The sequence below is a fragment of the Dermacentor albipictus genome, chromosome 1 (genome assembly GCF_038994185.2).
Source record: "Dermacentor albipictus isolate Rhodes 1998 colony chromosome 1, USDA_Dalb.pri_finalv2, whole genome shotgun sequence".
NCBI classification, from domain to species: Eukaryota; Metazoa; Arthropoda; class Arachnida; order Ixodida; family Ixodidae; genus Dermacentor; species Dermacentor albipictus.
Genome location: NC_091821.1, coordinates 149,007,727 through 149,026,048, shown reverse-complemented (window position 1 = coordinate 149,026,048; position 18,322 = coordinate 149,007,727). Strand labels below are relative to the sequence as shown.

The 18,322-nt window shown below is 44.8% G+C and overlaps 1 protein-coding gene across 1 annotated transcript in view; it reads right to left on the bottom strand.

Annotated features, from left to right (window-relative positions):
- Nucleotides 1-18,322, bottom strand: part of Syx16 (syntaxin 16) — a 51,343-nt gene that overhangs the window by 11,401 nt on the left and 21,620 nt on the right. Inside the window, exons 7-8 of the mRNA XM_065433365.2 lie at nucleotides 16,869-16,963; nucleotides 14,386-14,532 (exon numbers count right to left, since the gene is read on the bottom strand). Coding sequence (XP_065289437.1) covers nucleotides 14,386-14,532; nucleotides 16,869-16,963 — 242 coding nt within the window. The remainder of the gene's footprint in view (nucleotides 1-14,385; nucleotides 14,533-16,868; nucleotides 16,964-18,322) is intronic.

Genomic DNA, 18,322 nt, shown 5'->3' with positions numbered 1-18,322 from the left:
GTTGGCTTGATCTTCCAGGCTTTCTCCGTGACTATTTACTAAAGGCAGGGAATACGTTTGTTGTCCATTAACTCTTTTCACTCTATTCCATACTTTTGTCTCATCTGTGTACGAGTTGATGCTTGATATAAACTTCGCCCAACTCTCTCGTCTTGCTTGTCGGCGCGTTCTCCTTGCCTGGGATTTGACATGTTTGAAGTTTTCCAGGTTTTCAGCTGTTGGAGAATCGCGAAATATCGCCCACGCTTTGTTCTGGTTCCTCCGTGCTTGCCTGCATGCATCGTTCCACCAGGGAACACGCCGCTTGGAACCCATGCCGCTCGTTTGTGTAATACATTTACAGGCGGCATCCAGTATAAAAGCTGTAAAATATGCAACAGCATCATCTATGGTTATACCAGACATCTCAATCCACGTCATGTGAGTAAGAGTTCGGTACCGTTCCCAATCGGCTGAGTCAATCTTTCACCGAGGGACCTGTGGGGGAAGTTGATCTTGTTTCGGCGTAGTTAGGATTATTGGGAAGTGGTCACTCCCATACGGGTTGTTAAGCACATTCCATTTAAAATAGGGTAAAAGAATCGGCGATAAAATGCTAAGATCTATGGCAGAGTATGACTTGTTGGACAGGTTAAAATATGTGCGCTCCTTCGTGTTCAAGAGACATGTTCCAGAGGAAAAAAGCACCTGTTCAATGACGCGACCTCGCGCATCACAGCGTGAATCGCCCCACAAAGTACTGTGTGCATTAAAATCACCAAGAATAAAATAGGGGCCCGGGAGCTCATCTATTAATGACTCTAAGTCGCGTCTGTGAAGGTGATAATGTGGTGGTATATACAGAGAACAGATTGTAATGAGTTTATTTAAAAGTACGGCTCGAACGGCCATGGCCTCAAGGGCCGTTTGGAGCTTTAAATGCTGACACGCTACACTTCTGTCAGCATTTAAAGCTCCAAACGGCCCTTGGCTACTGCCCAAACGGCCCAAATGGCTACACCGCCAGATGCTGCCACAGCATCCTCGCGGTCTTTGCGAAACGTAACATACTTTTGGAGAAAGTTTGTGCGTATAGATTTTAAGTGTGTTTCCTGTAGACAGAGCACTTTTAGATTGTGTTTGTGGATGAGTTCTTGTACATCATCACGATTTCTAAGGAGACCTCTGACGTTCCATTGAATTATCTGTGTATTCATGTTGGTAGTAAATAGGTGCTGTATGTACAGAAAAAGAAGCAGTGATTATGGAAATTACAGAGATTAAATTACAGAGCCCTTTCGAGGCCCTGTAACGGGAGTTCTGTCCTTACTGGAGCGTTCGAGGGAGCCTCGCCGCTCCTTAGGCGCTTGGCGCGCCGTGGGGATGGGTGTAGTGTTGTGGGGATGCGCGACTCTCGCGCGTCCCCTGACGTTTTTCCCGCATAGCGCGTCTCCTGTAATCCCGCTTCACCGCGTAGCCTGCGTGACGTCCGCGCGGTCGATGTGGTTGAAGCGCAGTCCGAGAGATGGCGCTAGTGTTGCGCTGCTGCGGGGTTACTTGGGTGCGGGAGAGACAAGGCGCTCCCTCTTGGGTTCGAGATAGCAAGCGGGACGGACGTGCCGTGCCGCACGTGCAGCGACCCTCTTTCCCGGCGGGTCGGCGCACGGCGGGGACGTCTCCCGCGTGCGCGCCGACCCATGCTTCTGCGAGACCGCCTCGCGTGGCCGCCTTCGAACGCGCCACGATTCGCGTGACTACACACGCGAACGACCAGGCGTTGGGATCCAGCATGGGGCGAACATATTCGCTCGCGAGGTCGCGGTGAGTCGGACTTCTAGATTTGTCGCGCGCCCATCAGCATGTTTTGTGGATAGCAACTCGGCTAGCTGGCACTGATCTATGAAAGGTGCAATAAATGCCCTTGTGATTGTTTGCACTACTGTGTTGTCGTTCCTTTGTCCCAAGAGTAACGGAGGAGAACCCCACAGTGTCCATTGCCTCTTGTGAGGCGCCGGACACATGCTCTTGCGAGCGGGAAGTTACCAGCGAGGGTCCCGCCTTGGAGGGCAAGACCCCTGCGCCCACCAGCCCGGAGGTCGATGGGGCTCCCTGGGGGATTTGGCTGCGCCGGCCGTTGCCAGCGCTGGAAGGGACCTGGGAGGTTGAGGCAGCCTCGGCTGCGCCCACCTTCGGGGTCGATGGTCCCCTCTCCTCGGTTGACGGAGCAGCGCTAGCTGCAACCGCCGCGGGGGCAGATGGCGTAACTGCCGACTCACTGCGTGTGGGTCGGACAGCCGCCGGAGGCCGTTGTGACGCTGCCCCCTGACGCGCCACATCGACAAAGGTTTTCTTGGGCAGGTATGATACCCGCCTGCGTGCCTCCTTGAAAGTTATGTTTTCTTTGACTTTGATTGTAACAATTTCCTTTTCTTTTTTCCAGGAAGGACACGACCGCGAGTAAGCGGCGTGCTCCCCATCACAGTTTACACAGTGGAGTGCGTTCGCACAAGCTTCAGTCGTGTGTTCGTGGGCACTGCATTTCGCACATGTTTGGCGGCCGAGGCAGCTCTGCGAACTGTGGCCGAAGCGCTGACATTTGAAACACCGCAGTGGATTTGGAACGTACGGCCTAACACGGAGCTTTATGTACCCGGCCTCGATTGAATCGGGTAGGACACTTGAATTGAAGGTGAGTATTAGGTGTTTGGTTGCAATCTCTTTACCATCGCGCCTCATCTTTATTCTTCTCACATTGACAACATTTTGCTCACTAAAGCCCTCCAGGAGCTCTGCGTCTGTCAGGTGAAGCAAATCATCATCTGAGACAACGCCGCGGGTAGTGTTCATAGTTCGGTGCGGAGTCACTGTCACTTGAACGTCCCCAAATGACACGAGACTGGATAACTTTTCAAATTGCTTCAGATCCTGGAGCTCCAAGAGGAGATCTCCACTTGCCATCCTTTTTTGCCTTGTAACCTGGACCAAGGGCCTCAGTTAAAGACTTTGATACTAGAAATGGGGAGATTGCGCGTACTTGTGTATCTGACTTTTCCGAGTGAATGACATGAAATCGTGGGAAGTTGGGTCTTTGACGTCCAAAGAACTGAAATACATCTTCGGTGCGCCCTCTTTTCCGAGGGCGATCTGGGAGGGGAGGGAAGGAACTAGCCATAGAATAATGTAATTTTCGGCAATAATGCCAGCCACCCACCGTGGAGCCCTACAAGGGGACGCTACAGGGACTGTAAAAAACAGGTCCTGTAAGCACCAGCTGTACGTTATCACTATAACCAAATATGAGATAACCTAGGTTGGTTATTCACACAAGGTTAACCCTTGCTGCCTGGAAAATTGGAAGTGAGCGGAAGCTAGGAGAAGACAGGAAAGATGGAAAGTAAGAGAAAGACGAAGGTTGGAGGGAGAGCGAGAGACAGGAAAAGGCGACTACCGATTTCCCCCGGGTGGGTCAATCCGGGGGTGCCGTCTACGTGAAGCCGAGGCCAAAGGGGTGTGTTGCCTCCGCCGGGGGGCCTTAAAGGTCCGAACACCCAGCATCGGCTCAACCCCCAGGATCCCCTTTTCCCCGGACACGGCTAAGCCATGCACGGTTAAACGCGGGAGGGTCCAACCCTCGTGTGCTCGGGTATGTGGTGTCGCAACACACCAAACGCCTGCTGACGCAGACGCCCCTGTGGGGGAGCTGAGACATTTGGCTCTTCAGACAAGTGTGCGCTTGTGTTTCTGTGTCTGTGGTTACGTAACTCATTCACATGCCTTTAGTTTATGTGGATCTTGTAAATAATTGGGTTTATGGGAAATTTTAGTTGCAATAGAAGCATTGCTGCAAAAACCTCATGCTCCTTGGAACCCCTCACATATTTATGCAACCTTAAGTAAGCATATACCAAGGACAGTTGTTACTGCTAAATGGCACCCTTGTCAATTGCTAAAAATAACTAGAGGTTGCTGGAGGCTAGGGAAAATTTGGATTTTGGATGGAGTGAGTGGGGGGGGGGAGGGGGAACGTAACAGCTGCCACTGTCTTTAGTATACATATGTCTACTAATGGTTGAACAAATACGCTAGGGCTTTTCATATGCTTAATTGTCAAATGTCATCGTGTACAATTCTTAACACTTGGTGTTCCCTTGGCTATGGAAGTTGCTTTACCTAGACATACTGCACTGCATGAAGAATAAAGGAAGTTGAATTACCCCCCCCCCAAAAAAAAATAAAGCAGCTTGAACTATCAAAAGTTGACATATTTTTAACAATCACTACAGATAAATATTTATTTTGAGTTGCTTCAGCAAACAAATAGTATGGAAATCTGAGAAGTTTACAAACGTTGATCCTTCAATAGAACAACATGTACAAAATCCAGGTTAAGATTTCACTTATCTTAAAGGGCCCCTCACCAGGCCACATAGCAAATTTTGGTTATACGCTAGAAGTTATGTGCCCTCTGGGAGCATTCTACTGCAATAATCTTTCAAATTGGTTCATTAACAGCCTAGACAGAAATATTTCAGTACTGCGAACCCATGATTTCAGGAGGCGAGCATTACCATCAACATAGATGCTCTCTCTACTTGGACTGTCTAGCCTCCATAAGCGAAATTCCTTCCCTGCGTTTTCCTATACCGGAGCTGGAGGATAGCGCGACGCATATGTCACAGGCCCCACCTTTCTTTCTTTCTTTACTTGCTTTTCTGCTGCATGGAGCACTTTTGCTGATGGTCTCACGTGTGAGCTGTTGTGTTAGTCTCGTTTCGCACAGCACACTATTTTGCGAGTATAAGTGTACACCCGACTAGTAGTATCAGTTACTGCTACACGAACACTGAGGTAGACGCAAGCGGACCACAGAGCATGATCGTGCACTCAAGCATGGTAGAAAATGACACAGTTTCGTTCTCGGCATGCGGCACTGCGCGACATGGAAACAAGCAAAAGAAATGGAAGTACACCTCTCTTGCTATGGTACAAAGTAAAACAATGGCGTGAGGACATTTGGTTTGTAGGTTTTATTATTTATCTAAACTTTACTTCATCTATTGAAGCAACAGATTGAACAAATAACTGCTGTTGCTTTGAATAATTCTCAAAGTCATGTGCCACTGTGAGTGACGTCACAGCACGGCGAACTACGTAGGGTAGGCACACTTGCATGATTGACGTCGACTCTCCAGCTGGGAGCACAGTGCTCGCAAGGAGAAGGGCGCAAAGCATTTGGAATCGGAAGGTTTAGAATTTCAGCTCTTTTCGCGGCCCGTAGCAGTGTAATACTTTGCAGGCACGTTTGTTAGTGCACATTGTATGCACTGCACTTGTCAGTTCAAAATGGCCAGGACTGGTGATGGGCACTTTAATGAAGGCACTGTGTTGTGTTCTAAGCAAGAAGAAAGTACTAAATGGTCATTATGGGGAACCAGAAACCGTATTTTTGCTTCTAAATTATGGTACAAGAAATAGCCTCAGTTGTTGCAAAATAAATTAAAGTAACATTTGCGCGCAATCAAGTCCCATCCTATTGTATCATCCGCAGGGAACAACAAGCTCAAAAGCTCAAATGAAGTTGAGCACAATAAAAGACTACAAACCAGAATACACAGAGACAATCTGTCTATCTGCCTGTTTCTCCTCTTCCACAGTTATTTATTGCGCTTAAGTTTGCCTTAGCCTACAAAATATACCAACTAGCCTAATTATCTTTTTCGCCAAAAACAGTTTTTAACTCAACTTGACATATGACCAGGACACATGAATGAATGTACCTAGCCTCTTTTATGTACACACTATTTGATAGAACACTTTTCAGCACTAACACTCACTTGGTCAATATTCATTGTCATCGATCTTGCAATATACCACAAAGAAATGACACACTGCTGAGTAGCAGCCTCAAACTGCCCCGAACTAACACAACTGCACTATTTACACAACACAACTGCATTGTTTTTATCTTCTTTCTTTAGTGTACATGTGTTTGTACAGCTTTTGTTGAGAATGATTAATCACTTATTGAAAATGATCAGTTACCAACTAGTCCAACTTTTCGTTCGGCAGAGGAAACGATGAAGAGTACAACATTAAATAAAGACATTGCACTGCTGCGGACAAAGCAGTGCAAAATCCTTATTCTTCACCAATCACTTTTGGGGCCAATTTCACTACTATTGTATGACAAAACATGCAGCGCAGCACATGTCTCGAGCTATGCACATCCTGCGATGTGCTAGAGGACTGTGCAACATGAAAATTAATGCTAATGGGGGGCATGTCATTGGTTTTATCAACAACTCCTGCTGGCCTAACCTATCAAAGTGAAGGTAAAGTGATATCCAAAAAAATGGTGAACCAAGAATATGGCTCCTGGCTGTCATTTCTGGTTGAAAAATTATACCACTATGGGATGCATGGACCTTTTCTCTCTCTGCTTGTCAATTACTTTTCAACTCGTACCCAGTCCATCGCTCTACGTTCAATCAGATGCAGAAAGATTCAGCTCCATAGTGGCATGCCACAAGGTTCAGTAATTGTGCCACTTTTGCTTAATGTGCATTTCAATGATGTATGTGTTGGACTGCAACATTGCTGTATATTTCAACATGCCGACGACATTCTTATAATATCAACTAATGAATGTTACTCAGAAGCAATTTCTAATTTACAAAGTGACTGTTATCTAATAACATTACGGTGTAGCAATAATCAAATTACACATAATAGCAACAAAACTCATCTTAAGTGTTTCCACAACCCTTATAAACATGTTCCTGCTAATATTTCAGTGTTTCTTCATTCTTCCAGTTGTCTGAACTGCAATGGTCCATCAATAGTGTGTGTGTTAAAACAGTTAAATAGTACTTGGGTTTGTTGTTTGATTTTGACATGTCTTGGAACAGCCATCTCGCCTATGTTTGTGAGCAATTAAGGGAAATTGCTTGTTTACTTTGCTTTATAAAGGCATTTTGCCTTTTCCAAGTGAGGAAACAAATTGTATACTCTTTGGCATATTCTGTGGTACAGTATGGTATTTGTTGCTTTTATTTTTGTTCTGTAGACTGGCAAAGCAAAGTTGACAGTCTGCTCAAAGAAATTTTAGCTTCAGTAATTCATGGCTTACAGGAAGACTAACGTCTGTTTTTTTTCCCGCATGTGCTGGACACTTTGAGCATCTATTTATTGAAACTGCACTTTTTAAGTATTTGTGGTCACAACAGTTTTGCAGGTCCTACATGCCTGGTTGTGAACTGCGATGCAGGGCTCCTCTTATTGTACCCTGTGCACGTGCGCAGTATGCCGAAGGGGCTCAACCGTATTATGTGCCTGCTACGTTTAATAACTTGCCTGCAGAAGTCCTTGCGCTACATTTACAAAAGAAATTTGAAAGAGTTCGAACATGACTTGCTGGTGTAATATCTTAAAATTATTTTTTACTCTAACAGTGTGCAGCATACTGGAGTGAAACATAAAAAAAAAATATCTAGTACAATGACTAAACATGTACTTTGTGGGAGATGTGGGGTTCTCCTCCCGTGCTCTTGGGACAAAGGAACGACAACACAGTAGTGCAAACAATCACAAGGGCATTTATTGCACCTTTCTTAGATCAATGCCTGCTAGCCGAGTTGCTATCCACAAAACATGCCGATGGGCACGCGACAAATCTAGAAGTCCGACTCACCGCGACCGGAAGCGAGCGAATATGTTCGCCCCATGCTGGATCCCAACGCCTGGTCGTTCGCGTGTATAGTCACGCGAATCGTGGCGCGTTCGAAGGCGGCCACGCGAGACGGTCTCGCAGAAGCATCGGTCGCCGCGCGCGCGGAATGTCCGCGCTGTTCGCCGACCCGCCGGGAAAGAGGGTCGCTGCACGCGCGGCACGGCACGTCCGTGCTGCTTGCTGTCTCGAACCCAAAGAGAGCAAGCGCCTTCCTTTCGGCGCCCAGGTAACCTCGCCTGTCGGCGGCGTTAGCAGCGCAACACTCGCGCCATCTCTCGCACTGCGCTTCAACCACATCGACCGCGCGGGCGTCACGCAGGCCACGCGGCGAAGCGGGAGTACAGGAGACGTGCTATGCGGGAAAAACGTCAGGGGACGCACGAGAGTCGCGCATCCCCACATCTTTTAATATGTTTATATACAAGAACATTTTTATTTTGTTCTTTTGTGTATGTTTTTTGTTTGTTTTCTATTATTACTTCTTTTTCCGACTGACTGCTCTTGAATATTTTAATGTGAACTGTGTTGCCTGCCACTGCCAAGCAGTGTCCCTCAAGCCCTTTGTGGCTTTGGCAGGCACCCAAGAAATGTATTTGTAAAATGACAAATAAAATTATTATTATTATTATTATTATTATTATTGTTGTTGTTGTTGTTCTTTTATCAGAAGCTGTAGCTTCATGGCCATCATGACCACAAAATCCCTCTACAGTTTCGTACCCTTGTCCACAAACCATGCCAGGAACAGCCAATGAAATTTTTTTTTATTCCACCCAGAGAGCTTGGGGTACACCAAAAAGCACAATGATGGCCCGCAAAGGCCAGTGGATTTGTGGAAGAGCACTTTTACAAGACACCATGCAATGAGAAAGAAAGCAAAAAAATATTCCAGAAAATTATTTTTAAGGAAGAGCAACACAAGGAGAGCAAGGCAATCTGAAGTCCATAGCACATTATTACACGGTACATACAGTGCTAGAGCAGCCAAAAGGCTTTTTGTATCAGACATTTTGGCTTTTCTAAGGGCATTTTGGATAAGCAAATCATACAAAATAATATAATGTAAGCTCTGCAACTCTTGAATCATTTTCCAAAGCTATTGAGCTGTGAAGACATAAATATAGTATAATGTTTAATGAAATCCACAATGTTGTAAAATGCTTACAAGATAGCAGAAATAGTGAAATGACAAATTACGTACAGAAGGTGAAACCTCGTCTTATATGCAATGTTAGTACTATATAGTTTCACGTCTCTTGTAGAATCTCTAGGCTCGCAGGTGCTTCTGAGAACCTCTCCTGCACCTCCTGCAACAGTGTCATCCTTCAGGATGTCGGAGAAACATTTTGCCGTCATTCCTTTTGAAATTGGGAGTTTGGCATTGCTTTGCATTTTGTTTGCAGATTTGATTTCATCCTGGAGATTCTCTTCATTTGCCTTTTTCCTTTTTTTTTTCAGATACATATTGGAACCAGTCTAGTTTTGTTCAAGTTTAGTGCTTACTACTTATTTCTCTGCTACTAGTCACTGCTGTTATTGCTTGCAGGCAACCATTACTCTGCTGAGCAGTTATTGACTTAGTGGAATCGCCACACTTATGAGACCGTAGGACCAGAGACAATGCAGCCCACTTTGTTTGTTCTTGCTACTTGGCTTGTAGAGGCAGACTCCTAAAAGGAAACACTGATATGCCACTCCCACATAGGCTACAAAGCAGAAGTACAAGTTCTGGTTTCGTCGTCCAAATCATTGCCACCAAACCTCCAGCAGGAGCTTTTGAAGCAGACATGGAGCAATTATTGCCAAAATGAGGTTTTTATAGCAGTATGTAGCAAGATTTTCGCCTATGTGGCAGTTAGGAGCAAATATAGAAGCAGTTCCACTACTGCATAAAGTATACCATGAGTCCCAGCTAGCATTAGCCAAGCTGTTGACAGAAAATGAAAGAAAACATGGTGCAAGATACAATTATAAAACCTACAGTGCTAATTTGTCACAGGTCTGGTGATGAATCACCATCGGTCTTATGACCGTAACTTGCATTGTTTTTTTTCTTCATACTTTCTTTATTTTAGCAACTTAGCTAAGGTTAGCTGAGACGCCCTGTATACAGTAAACCCCTGTTAACTTGAAGCTCTAATTACCGGTAACAATTTCAAGATAAGCAGAGTTTTGTGATAAGTGAAATCATGGAAATAGAAGCCCATTAGCCGTCTATAGTTCTCATGGAGCTTCTCTGAAATGCCGCCACTAATATTCTCAAACACTTTCGCATGCATGGGTCCTTTACACGTTGGCGTCTACGAGCAGCGGCGTTACTCGCACTGTGCCAAGACAGTGTGCTTGGAACAGAGTCAAGACAATTGATCCTAATGCAGTGTTTGAAACCAGTCATTTGAGTGTAAATGATTCTGGACACTCAGAAAGCTGACACTGCTACTTTTTGCACAGTAATGAATTCCGGACAATTTCACTTCAAAAATAAAAGCTGAACTGCAGAAGAATGCAACTGTCACACTTTTAGCAGAATGCCATGATTAACGTGGCATTTATGCCTCACCATCGAGCAAGCATGAGGCGAGCACAATCTCGCCGAAAGGCTGTGGGCTCATGCGAATGCTGGCTTCCTCTGGGTGCAGCACATGGGCTGATCGTTCCCGCTCAAAAGTGTCAATTATCTTGCCTAAGGTCATGATTAATACGCTGTGACCACATTGACGGGTCACTGACAGTGTCCTAAAAGAGGAAAAAAAGAAAGAACCCTGACACCAAGCTCACTGCTGCTGCGTGAGACACAACAAAGTGCCAGTGAGACCCTGAGCAAGTGTGTACAAGTGGAGATAGAGAAAAGGGGGAAAGATAAGTGAGGAGCGCAGCCCAGTGCAGCGTCTGGCTTGGCTAGTGAGCTGCCGTTGGGTGAAAAGAGAGTACAAGCAATGCTGCCGATGCTGCCCTGTTGCCCCTTTTCCCTGGCATTTTTGAAGTCGAGATTTTGAGATATTCGAAATCCGGTGCAATAACTTTTCGAGATAAGCGGTGAAAAACACATAGTTTAACACTGCGGCCAGCAGAAAATTTTTGGCTTAACCAATATTTTGAGACATCAGAGTTAGTGAAGGTTTACTTATATACCAATTACAGTGTTAAGTTTATTGCTATGATGTGATGACACAGTTCATTTCATCAGCAGTGCCATGTATATATACAGAGAGCAGGGACGCTCTGAAGCAATTTGTGGGCACCCTAAGGGTTGAAACCAAAGTTGGGGACAAAGATCTGGGGCAGAAGTCTCCATAGGGGCCATAATTTGCTAGTGCAGATGGACTGAGCACTGGGAAATGCAGGCGATGTTGCTAATGAGGCCACGTTCATGCTGGTGAACGAAAATGAGGCAAGTGACCATTCCGTCCCGGCTGTCCCGATCCTACCTGTGCCGAATGACCCAGACCTGGCCGAACATGTCAGCATGGCCAAACAGAAGAGGAGGAGTGCCCTAGCGGCGCAAACTTTGTCAAATGACCACCTGCTACCACCAAACCTATCAAACAGTGCCCAAGTGCTAGTTTATAGGTGCACACTGGCTATGCTCTGACAGAGGATGTGCTTGCCACGTGGTATCTTTACAAGAATGGCCCGCACCATAACACCTTGGGCAGCGAGAAACTGGACAACTCCAGCATGAAAATCAACAAAGCCGAGGATTCGCTGGACTATGATGCTGCTGCCTCTACACAACACCGGTAATCTGCTCGACGTGCCATACAGGTGTTCAACTGACAACAAAACACATGTTCTGGGAGTGCCCCAACTACAAAGACATCCGGCAGCAATACCTCAAACCGCACATTAGGACTTTTAAACATTGAACAATACCCAACAGTGACTGTTCAGCCCACGCAAAGGTGCAGTACCTCTGGGACTTTACATGCGAGGCTAGGATTGACTAATTTGTGATCTCTTCCTTTTCCTTCTATTTACCCCACTCCCCTATGTAGGTCTTTGAGCCAGTTCTTATCTATGTAAAGATTTATCAATCGATCACTCTCCCAGCTATGCAAATAGCTCAAGGTTACACCACATCTGCATTGTTCACTTTGATTTCACTGCTATATGCATAAAAATGCTAAAGGATGCTCAATCTACTTAATAAATTTTTTAGGATAATACACTCAAACAACTGCAAGTCTTACAGATAAATTTTGCCACAACTCTTATGTGTCGATGACAAAGACAATGATGGGAGCTTTAGTAGGCTTCTCGTGCATCGGCCTAGCGGAGATTAGAAGACGAAGAAGTCATCTGTAGGCTCAACTACTAAGACAAGCTGTGTTTGTTATATGTGTCCTCGTCTCTTATCTTCGTTGCACGATGACACTTGTGGAGGTGCGGGGTATGACAACCCGATTCTCCGGACCCCTCCTGGGAGTCGTTCATCCAGCCCGGACACTCTGTCACCCACTGCAACGCCTGTGCATCGTTTCAGTCGTCGGTTGCAAGGCCTTGCTCAAGAGCTCACCCCCCTGCAGAAACCTTTGTCCAGACGCTACCCATCGCTGCCCATGGCTGACGCCAGCCTGCCACAGGATCCCGAAAGTGTCCATTCGTCCAGCCCACCACAGGTAACCCTTCTTCAACCATGGATTCTAAATCGCTTTCACGGTGGCCCCTTTGAAGACGTTGAAGACTGTCTTGACCAATTTCAGCACGTTGCCAAGATCAATGAGTGGAATTCTAAACAAAAGCTCACCAATGTCTATTTTGCTCTTGGCGATAGCACTCGTATGTGGTATGTGTGGGGATCGAGGTGCCTTCCCACGCCTCGTCCCCCAGCTCACGCGTTGTGCTCGGCTCGATCTTCGAGAACTGCCGCCGTAATGGCAACATGGCAGACGCAGCTAGCGTGCCGGAGCTAATTTCCCGCACAAACCGTGCTTCTCTCTCGCCTGCTTGAATCACCAAGCGAGCAAGTGTCACTGGGACACGCCCTGATTGGCTTCCCGAGTGGCAGCCGCCGGGTGCCCTCCACCCGAGCTCTGTTTCGCTGAGCGCTTCATCGCCGCGGCAGATGCTCACAGGCCCGCAACGAGTTCGCTATATGGGATCTTTGCTCCCGTAACTCCTCGTTCACGCGCTTGGTGGACCGCTTACCGGTTAGCCCTAGTGTAGCGCGCGCGCGTACTCAACCGGTCTTGCGGTGAGCCTTTGTCCATAAGCGCTGTGACTGTTGCACTGTGCTGCATCTTCGGTGAATAAACCCGCATTTATTGGCAATCTGATTCTGTAGCCTTCTCTGCGCCATGTCAGAGAGTCGAAAAACCCTACCAAAGGGCCTTTGGGGGTTGCAGAGTGGAGGAGCGCCGGGCCCTTTCCTGATCGTCGCTCGTAGAGTTAGCCTTGTGCAAACCGATTTCCACATATGAAAACCGAGAAGGCAGTCTATCAACCTGGAGTGACTTCCGCCAGCAGCTCCTTGACACCTTGGTGACTGTTGACCGACGGGACCGTGCCCAGCAGCTAATTGAGTTACGGGTTTAGAAACCCAACGAAACCATCGCAATGTTCGTCGAGGTCATGGCCCATCTGTGTTGTAGAGCCGACCTAAACATGACCAATAAGAAGTTACGCTACCTCATGTGCGGCGTGAAGGAGCAGTTGTTCACTGGACTGGTGTGCAATCCACCAAGTACCAGGCTGATTTTATCAAGGAAGCTACTGCTATTGAGTGAGCACTTCATCAACGATGCAGACAGTATGATCGCTTGTCCAGCAGCAATGAGGTCAATGCCACCGCCATAACTGTTGACACTCGGGGCTCTCTACACGATCTGATTAGGGAGATTGTTCGTGAAAAAATTCAAAAGTTCGAGACTCCGACAGTGGAACCGCCAGTGGCGTCTGTCGGTGAAGTCATACATGACGAAATCAGGCAAGCGTTTTTATCTCCAAGCCTTAGTCCTGAGCCACGTTCCATGAACTACACTGCTGTGGTCTGACGTTGACCACCTGTTATGTCGATACTGCCGTACTGCCAGCTATTGACTGCTGCATCTTGGTCATCCCAGGAAGAGCCTCTGAAACGTCCGCAGTTTCAGAAAACGGACTTATGGTGGACTGCAGGACCGGCACCCACTCTGTATCAACTGCGGTGGTGTAGGCCACATTTTCCGCCATTGCTGGCATCATGACGTACCATTTCGCCCTCCCCGCCCATGAAATGCCTGACAGTGTAAAATTAGAAGGAGCAGATGGTTGAGAGATTTATAAGGTGTAAACATCTTTATCGGTTTAAAAAGAAAGGACAAAATGTAAGAATTTATGGCCCTTCAAATTCTGGTGGTGTGATACTCCATACATCTAAGGTGCATAAAAGCATCAGTTACAAAATTTTTCAGCAACACATACTTCTCCATACTGAGCAGTAAGTGTAACTTTAATATTTCTGGGATTACCTTTGGAAAGGTTTTTTACCTTGGGGAAAAGTAACCAATAGAGCGCAGCACTCAAATTTCTTACATTTAAGCAAATCTAGTGCTGGAAGAGCCTGTTAGTGTTTATGTAATATTTCCGTAAAAAGAGGAAAAAGAGCTAGGAAATTAACACTAACCAGAGGTTTTACACAAAAGACCATGTATTATTCAGTCCATAAATATCTTGTATCAATAAATACACAGACACACCTGCTCAGCCACCATGTTGGCAATGTCTTTGAATATGGTGTTCAGTTCTGTGATGGACCGCAAGATGTTGTTGATCTCTCGCTCTCGCATATGCACCATTTCTGTGTTGTCTTCCAGGAAAAGTTGGTCTTCCATCTGGAGCTGATGCTGCAGTGTGAAAAAAAAAAGAAAAAAAGGAAAGAAGATGCTGCAGCAGTTGAACATATTAACTTACAAACTCGCTGCATGTCTCTGGATCTACTTCACCTTTTCTGAATTTTCAGCAGCTGCATGCAAACTTTTGTTGATCGCACCCGTCAACTAAAATTTTATTTCTTTCAGGGGTACTACTAACACTAAGAAAAACTAGAGGTTGTTCTGAGCTTTAATGGAGACTTTTTTTTTGCCAGGACTTATAAGAAATCAACTGGCAAACTGTCTGAATTAAAAATGCTACCAGTCACTGCAGCGCTCATCAGCTGGAGCTTTAGTCTGATACAGCAGTTGTTACTCATGCTTAGCCTTGAGGAACATACTTATGGTTTACAATTAAAAGCAGAGAAACCTGCATGGGTTTACTTTATAGCTTCGTGCTACAGTTGGGAGGATGACACTCTTTCATGAACCTTCCTCCACCTTGTGGGCTTTCACCAAATTGATTTGCCATAGTTGGACGGATTCGTCTTGATCTTACAAAGCCACACACAAGCTATGAAAGATGCTGCAGCAGAGAATTACAGATTGATATTGAGTGTCTGGCGATAGGGTGCACAGAAATTCCAGCGGAGAGGCATTTTTGCAAATTTCCATGATTGAAATGCAGCTGCTGTGGCCATATTGTACCTACAGCATCATGCTCAACAGCAGTGTGTCATAACCACCAAACCACCATGGCAGGTTACGATAAAAACAGCAACTGCTACATTGAGATTATTGCAGTTTCCACACTTAGCTCATGGAAAGTGATGCAATTTTCACTCGGAAGACTGGATCCTGCTCCATACCCACAGGCACACGATTCATCCCCAATTACAAGTTACATAAGATAACCCTAGGTCCCCCTCAAGTCCTCTGCAACAGCAGCATACTATTCCCGATGCCAGCTTCTTCCTGGGGATGCAAAACTTACTTTACCCTTACATTTTATGCAACGATCCATGTAAAAAAAAAAATGCCATCAACCATAAAGTTTGAAGTCTGACTAAAACTTGTAGATTTACAAATTTTTGATGTTGAGCATGTGAGAGGCCCATACTAAACTAATGCTCATTCTTTAAAGGATTCCAAATACCTCCTGAAGCCCCATAACAGAACTCAATTTAATCCATACACTATAGATTGTTTCCAAAAAGCCTTATGGAGTGTTATAATAGTTTCCAATGATGAATGTCAAGTTTTAAATTAATAGATGAAACAAGGTCATTGAGCACTGCACATGTGCTAAAAATCAAGCTCACTTGTGGTACTGCACTGCCAAATGAGCAGCCAACCACGCATAAGTTGTAAAGTTTCTCTACCATGCGCAAAGACGCATCAAGGTTGCGATACTATCGGTGAGTGAGGCATTTAACTCTTTCTGTAGTGCGTCCATTGTGTATGGTTAGCCCGCTAATTATGGTTTGAGGTGCCGCTTTTGAGACCTTCCGCGCCATTCAGGCATACTGCGCTATAGGACACGAAGGAGGAGAACTATACTTTTGTTTCCTAAGCAGCGCAATTTTTTCCCAAGAGGCAGTGATTTTTTAACACACTCCGAAGTTTTATGATCGTCAAAGCAGGAAGCAAAAATGGCTACCTCTGGGAGCAACACGCGCACTTCGAAAGATTGCAGATCTCATGATACTGCTGCGTCTGCGGCTCATTTTATCCGTGGATTGAGCAGCAGCTCATCTAAGGATGCTGTCTTTTTGTCGGACTTAGATGCTGAGAGTGATGACGATGCAAACCAGCCCGGAAGATTGGCGGCCGCAGCCTGGCATGCGCAATTGTAGTGCTTGCAGTTAAATTTTTGTAGTGAAATACCTGTTCAATGAAAAATTGTTCTTTTTTTGGAGGTAATGCCTATTAGACGGCAATAGATTTTGTATATACCATAATTTTTTTTACATATTTTTCTTAGTAGATACAAGCGTGTCTCTAGATACATTGTTCAATCTTATCCCACAATCTTGATTCTGGCAATTTACATCTTTTTTATGAGATACATCTCATTAATAAAACTTTTATGGGTGTAAAGTGCACTCATTCTGCTTTTTGTTTATGTATTACATAAAATATTCAGTGCAGTAGTTCCTTCAGAAAAAAAAAAAGATATGGCATAACCTACAAAAAACACCTATTTCCCCCATGGTAGGGAAAGAGCTAAACTAGCTGAACACATGCCTGGAAAATTTTAAGTGCTAAGGGATGTGTCATGATATTCCAACCCAGCAGCACAGGCACATCCAGTATTTGTAATAAGCCCAACTGCACAGCTGCTAGCTGCACATACAACATGTACATACATCTCCTCCAAATCTTTCTGGAGAAAGCTGCGTCTCTTCCATATAAAATGGAACATCGAAAAATTTGTTCGAGTGCTCCTCTCTTGATTGAAGCCCTGTAGAAGAGAGATAAAAAGCAAATCAAAATTAGAATTACTGGAAATTACAATGCTGCTACTCTTAGCATTTTCTAAAAAAAAAAAAAAAGAAGTGCATAATTTTTTTTGTTTTCTCTTAAACATTGGCACAGAGAAGTCGCTGCTTCTACTACGTGATAGTGTTCTAGGCCGTGTACTGGTATGCTGCAGAGAGTGCTTTGAACACGACTCAGGTAGCACCATCATGGTTGAATAAAATTTGATGCCAGGTGTTGTTGCTGTACTGCATTCCAGACTACTGTACTATGCAAAATGTCATCATCCTTGCTGCAAAATGTAAGATATTATGGACAAATGAAATGTGAAAGTGCAAATTTAAAATTAAACACAAAAGATGGAAGCATTTCATCGATGAATATTATTAAGGATACAATTCATTTTCCTCCACAAAGAATAGTGCATTGCATGCTGAAGTCGTAATGAAAACACTAGCATACTCCCTACCAAAACCTGACTTCACTGTTCTGACTTGAATTTTGAAGGTTTGCTGTTCTGACTTGAAGGTTTGTTTTCTTTTTGGCTAACAAGCTTGTCAACAAACATCGTGACCTCTTTTATTTTTTTATTATCTTGTGCGGAAGGGTGTCGCAGTTCTGGGAGCAGGTCCTGGAACTGCGAATGATTCAAGGCTAAACTGGCCTCCAAAAAATGCGCAATTTTCTTTTTTTAGGGGTGTGCAAATATCAAAATTTTCAAATACGATTACTTAAGCTTTGAATATTGAATCGAATATCAAATAATGATATGCACATGCATTTATTAGCAAGTTAGTTTAATTTGATATGATATATTAGAACATTGCAATTACTAAAACATTGTGCATTTGGCTCATGTTAACTTGGAAAATTGAGTAATTCCCATTAGCTGTCCTCGCCAAACTGCGCCTTATTGTACCGCATCAAATGCCCGTAAACTCGCAGGCATTTGACTCTGTGCCAGTCGTCATTCATCACACTTGCTGTTAAGCAATAAGCTCAATACTGGGGGCGGCGCTAAAAAGAAAAAAGAATGTGCACCCTCGCTTTCCGCATACCCATGCCCTTTGCTACTCAGAGGCTGACTTTCATGCACAATTTAAACATTTAATGGCAAAGTGTGCTTTACAGGTGAAATTTCGCCAGCAGCTCAAAATTGTCAGAAAATTCAGCACAATATCACCCCGGTATTTTTAGATTACATAGAAACAAATGCTAAGAATGGTGTTTACACCCGTACAGAAAGCAATATATTCGATTTGATTTGAATATCTAACCAAATACTCGAACACTTCAGATCTATTTTTTGAATTGAATATGAAAAAAAAAAAATATTTTTAAA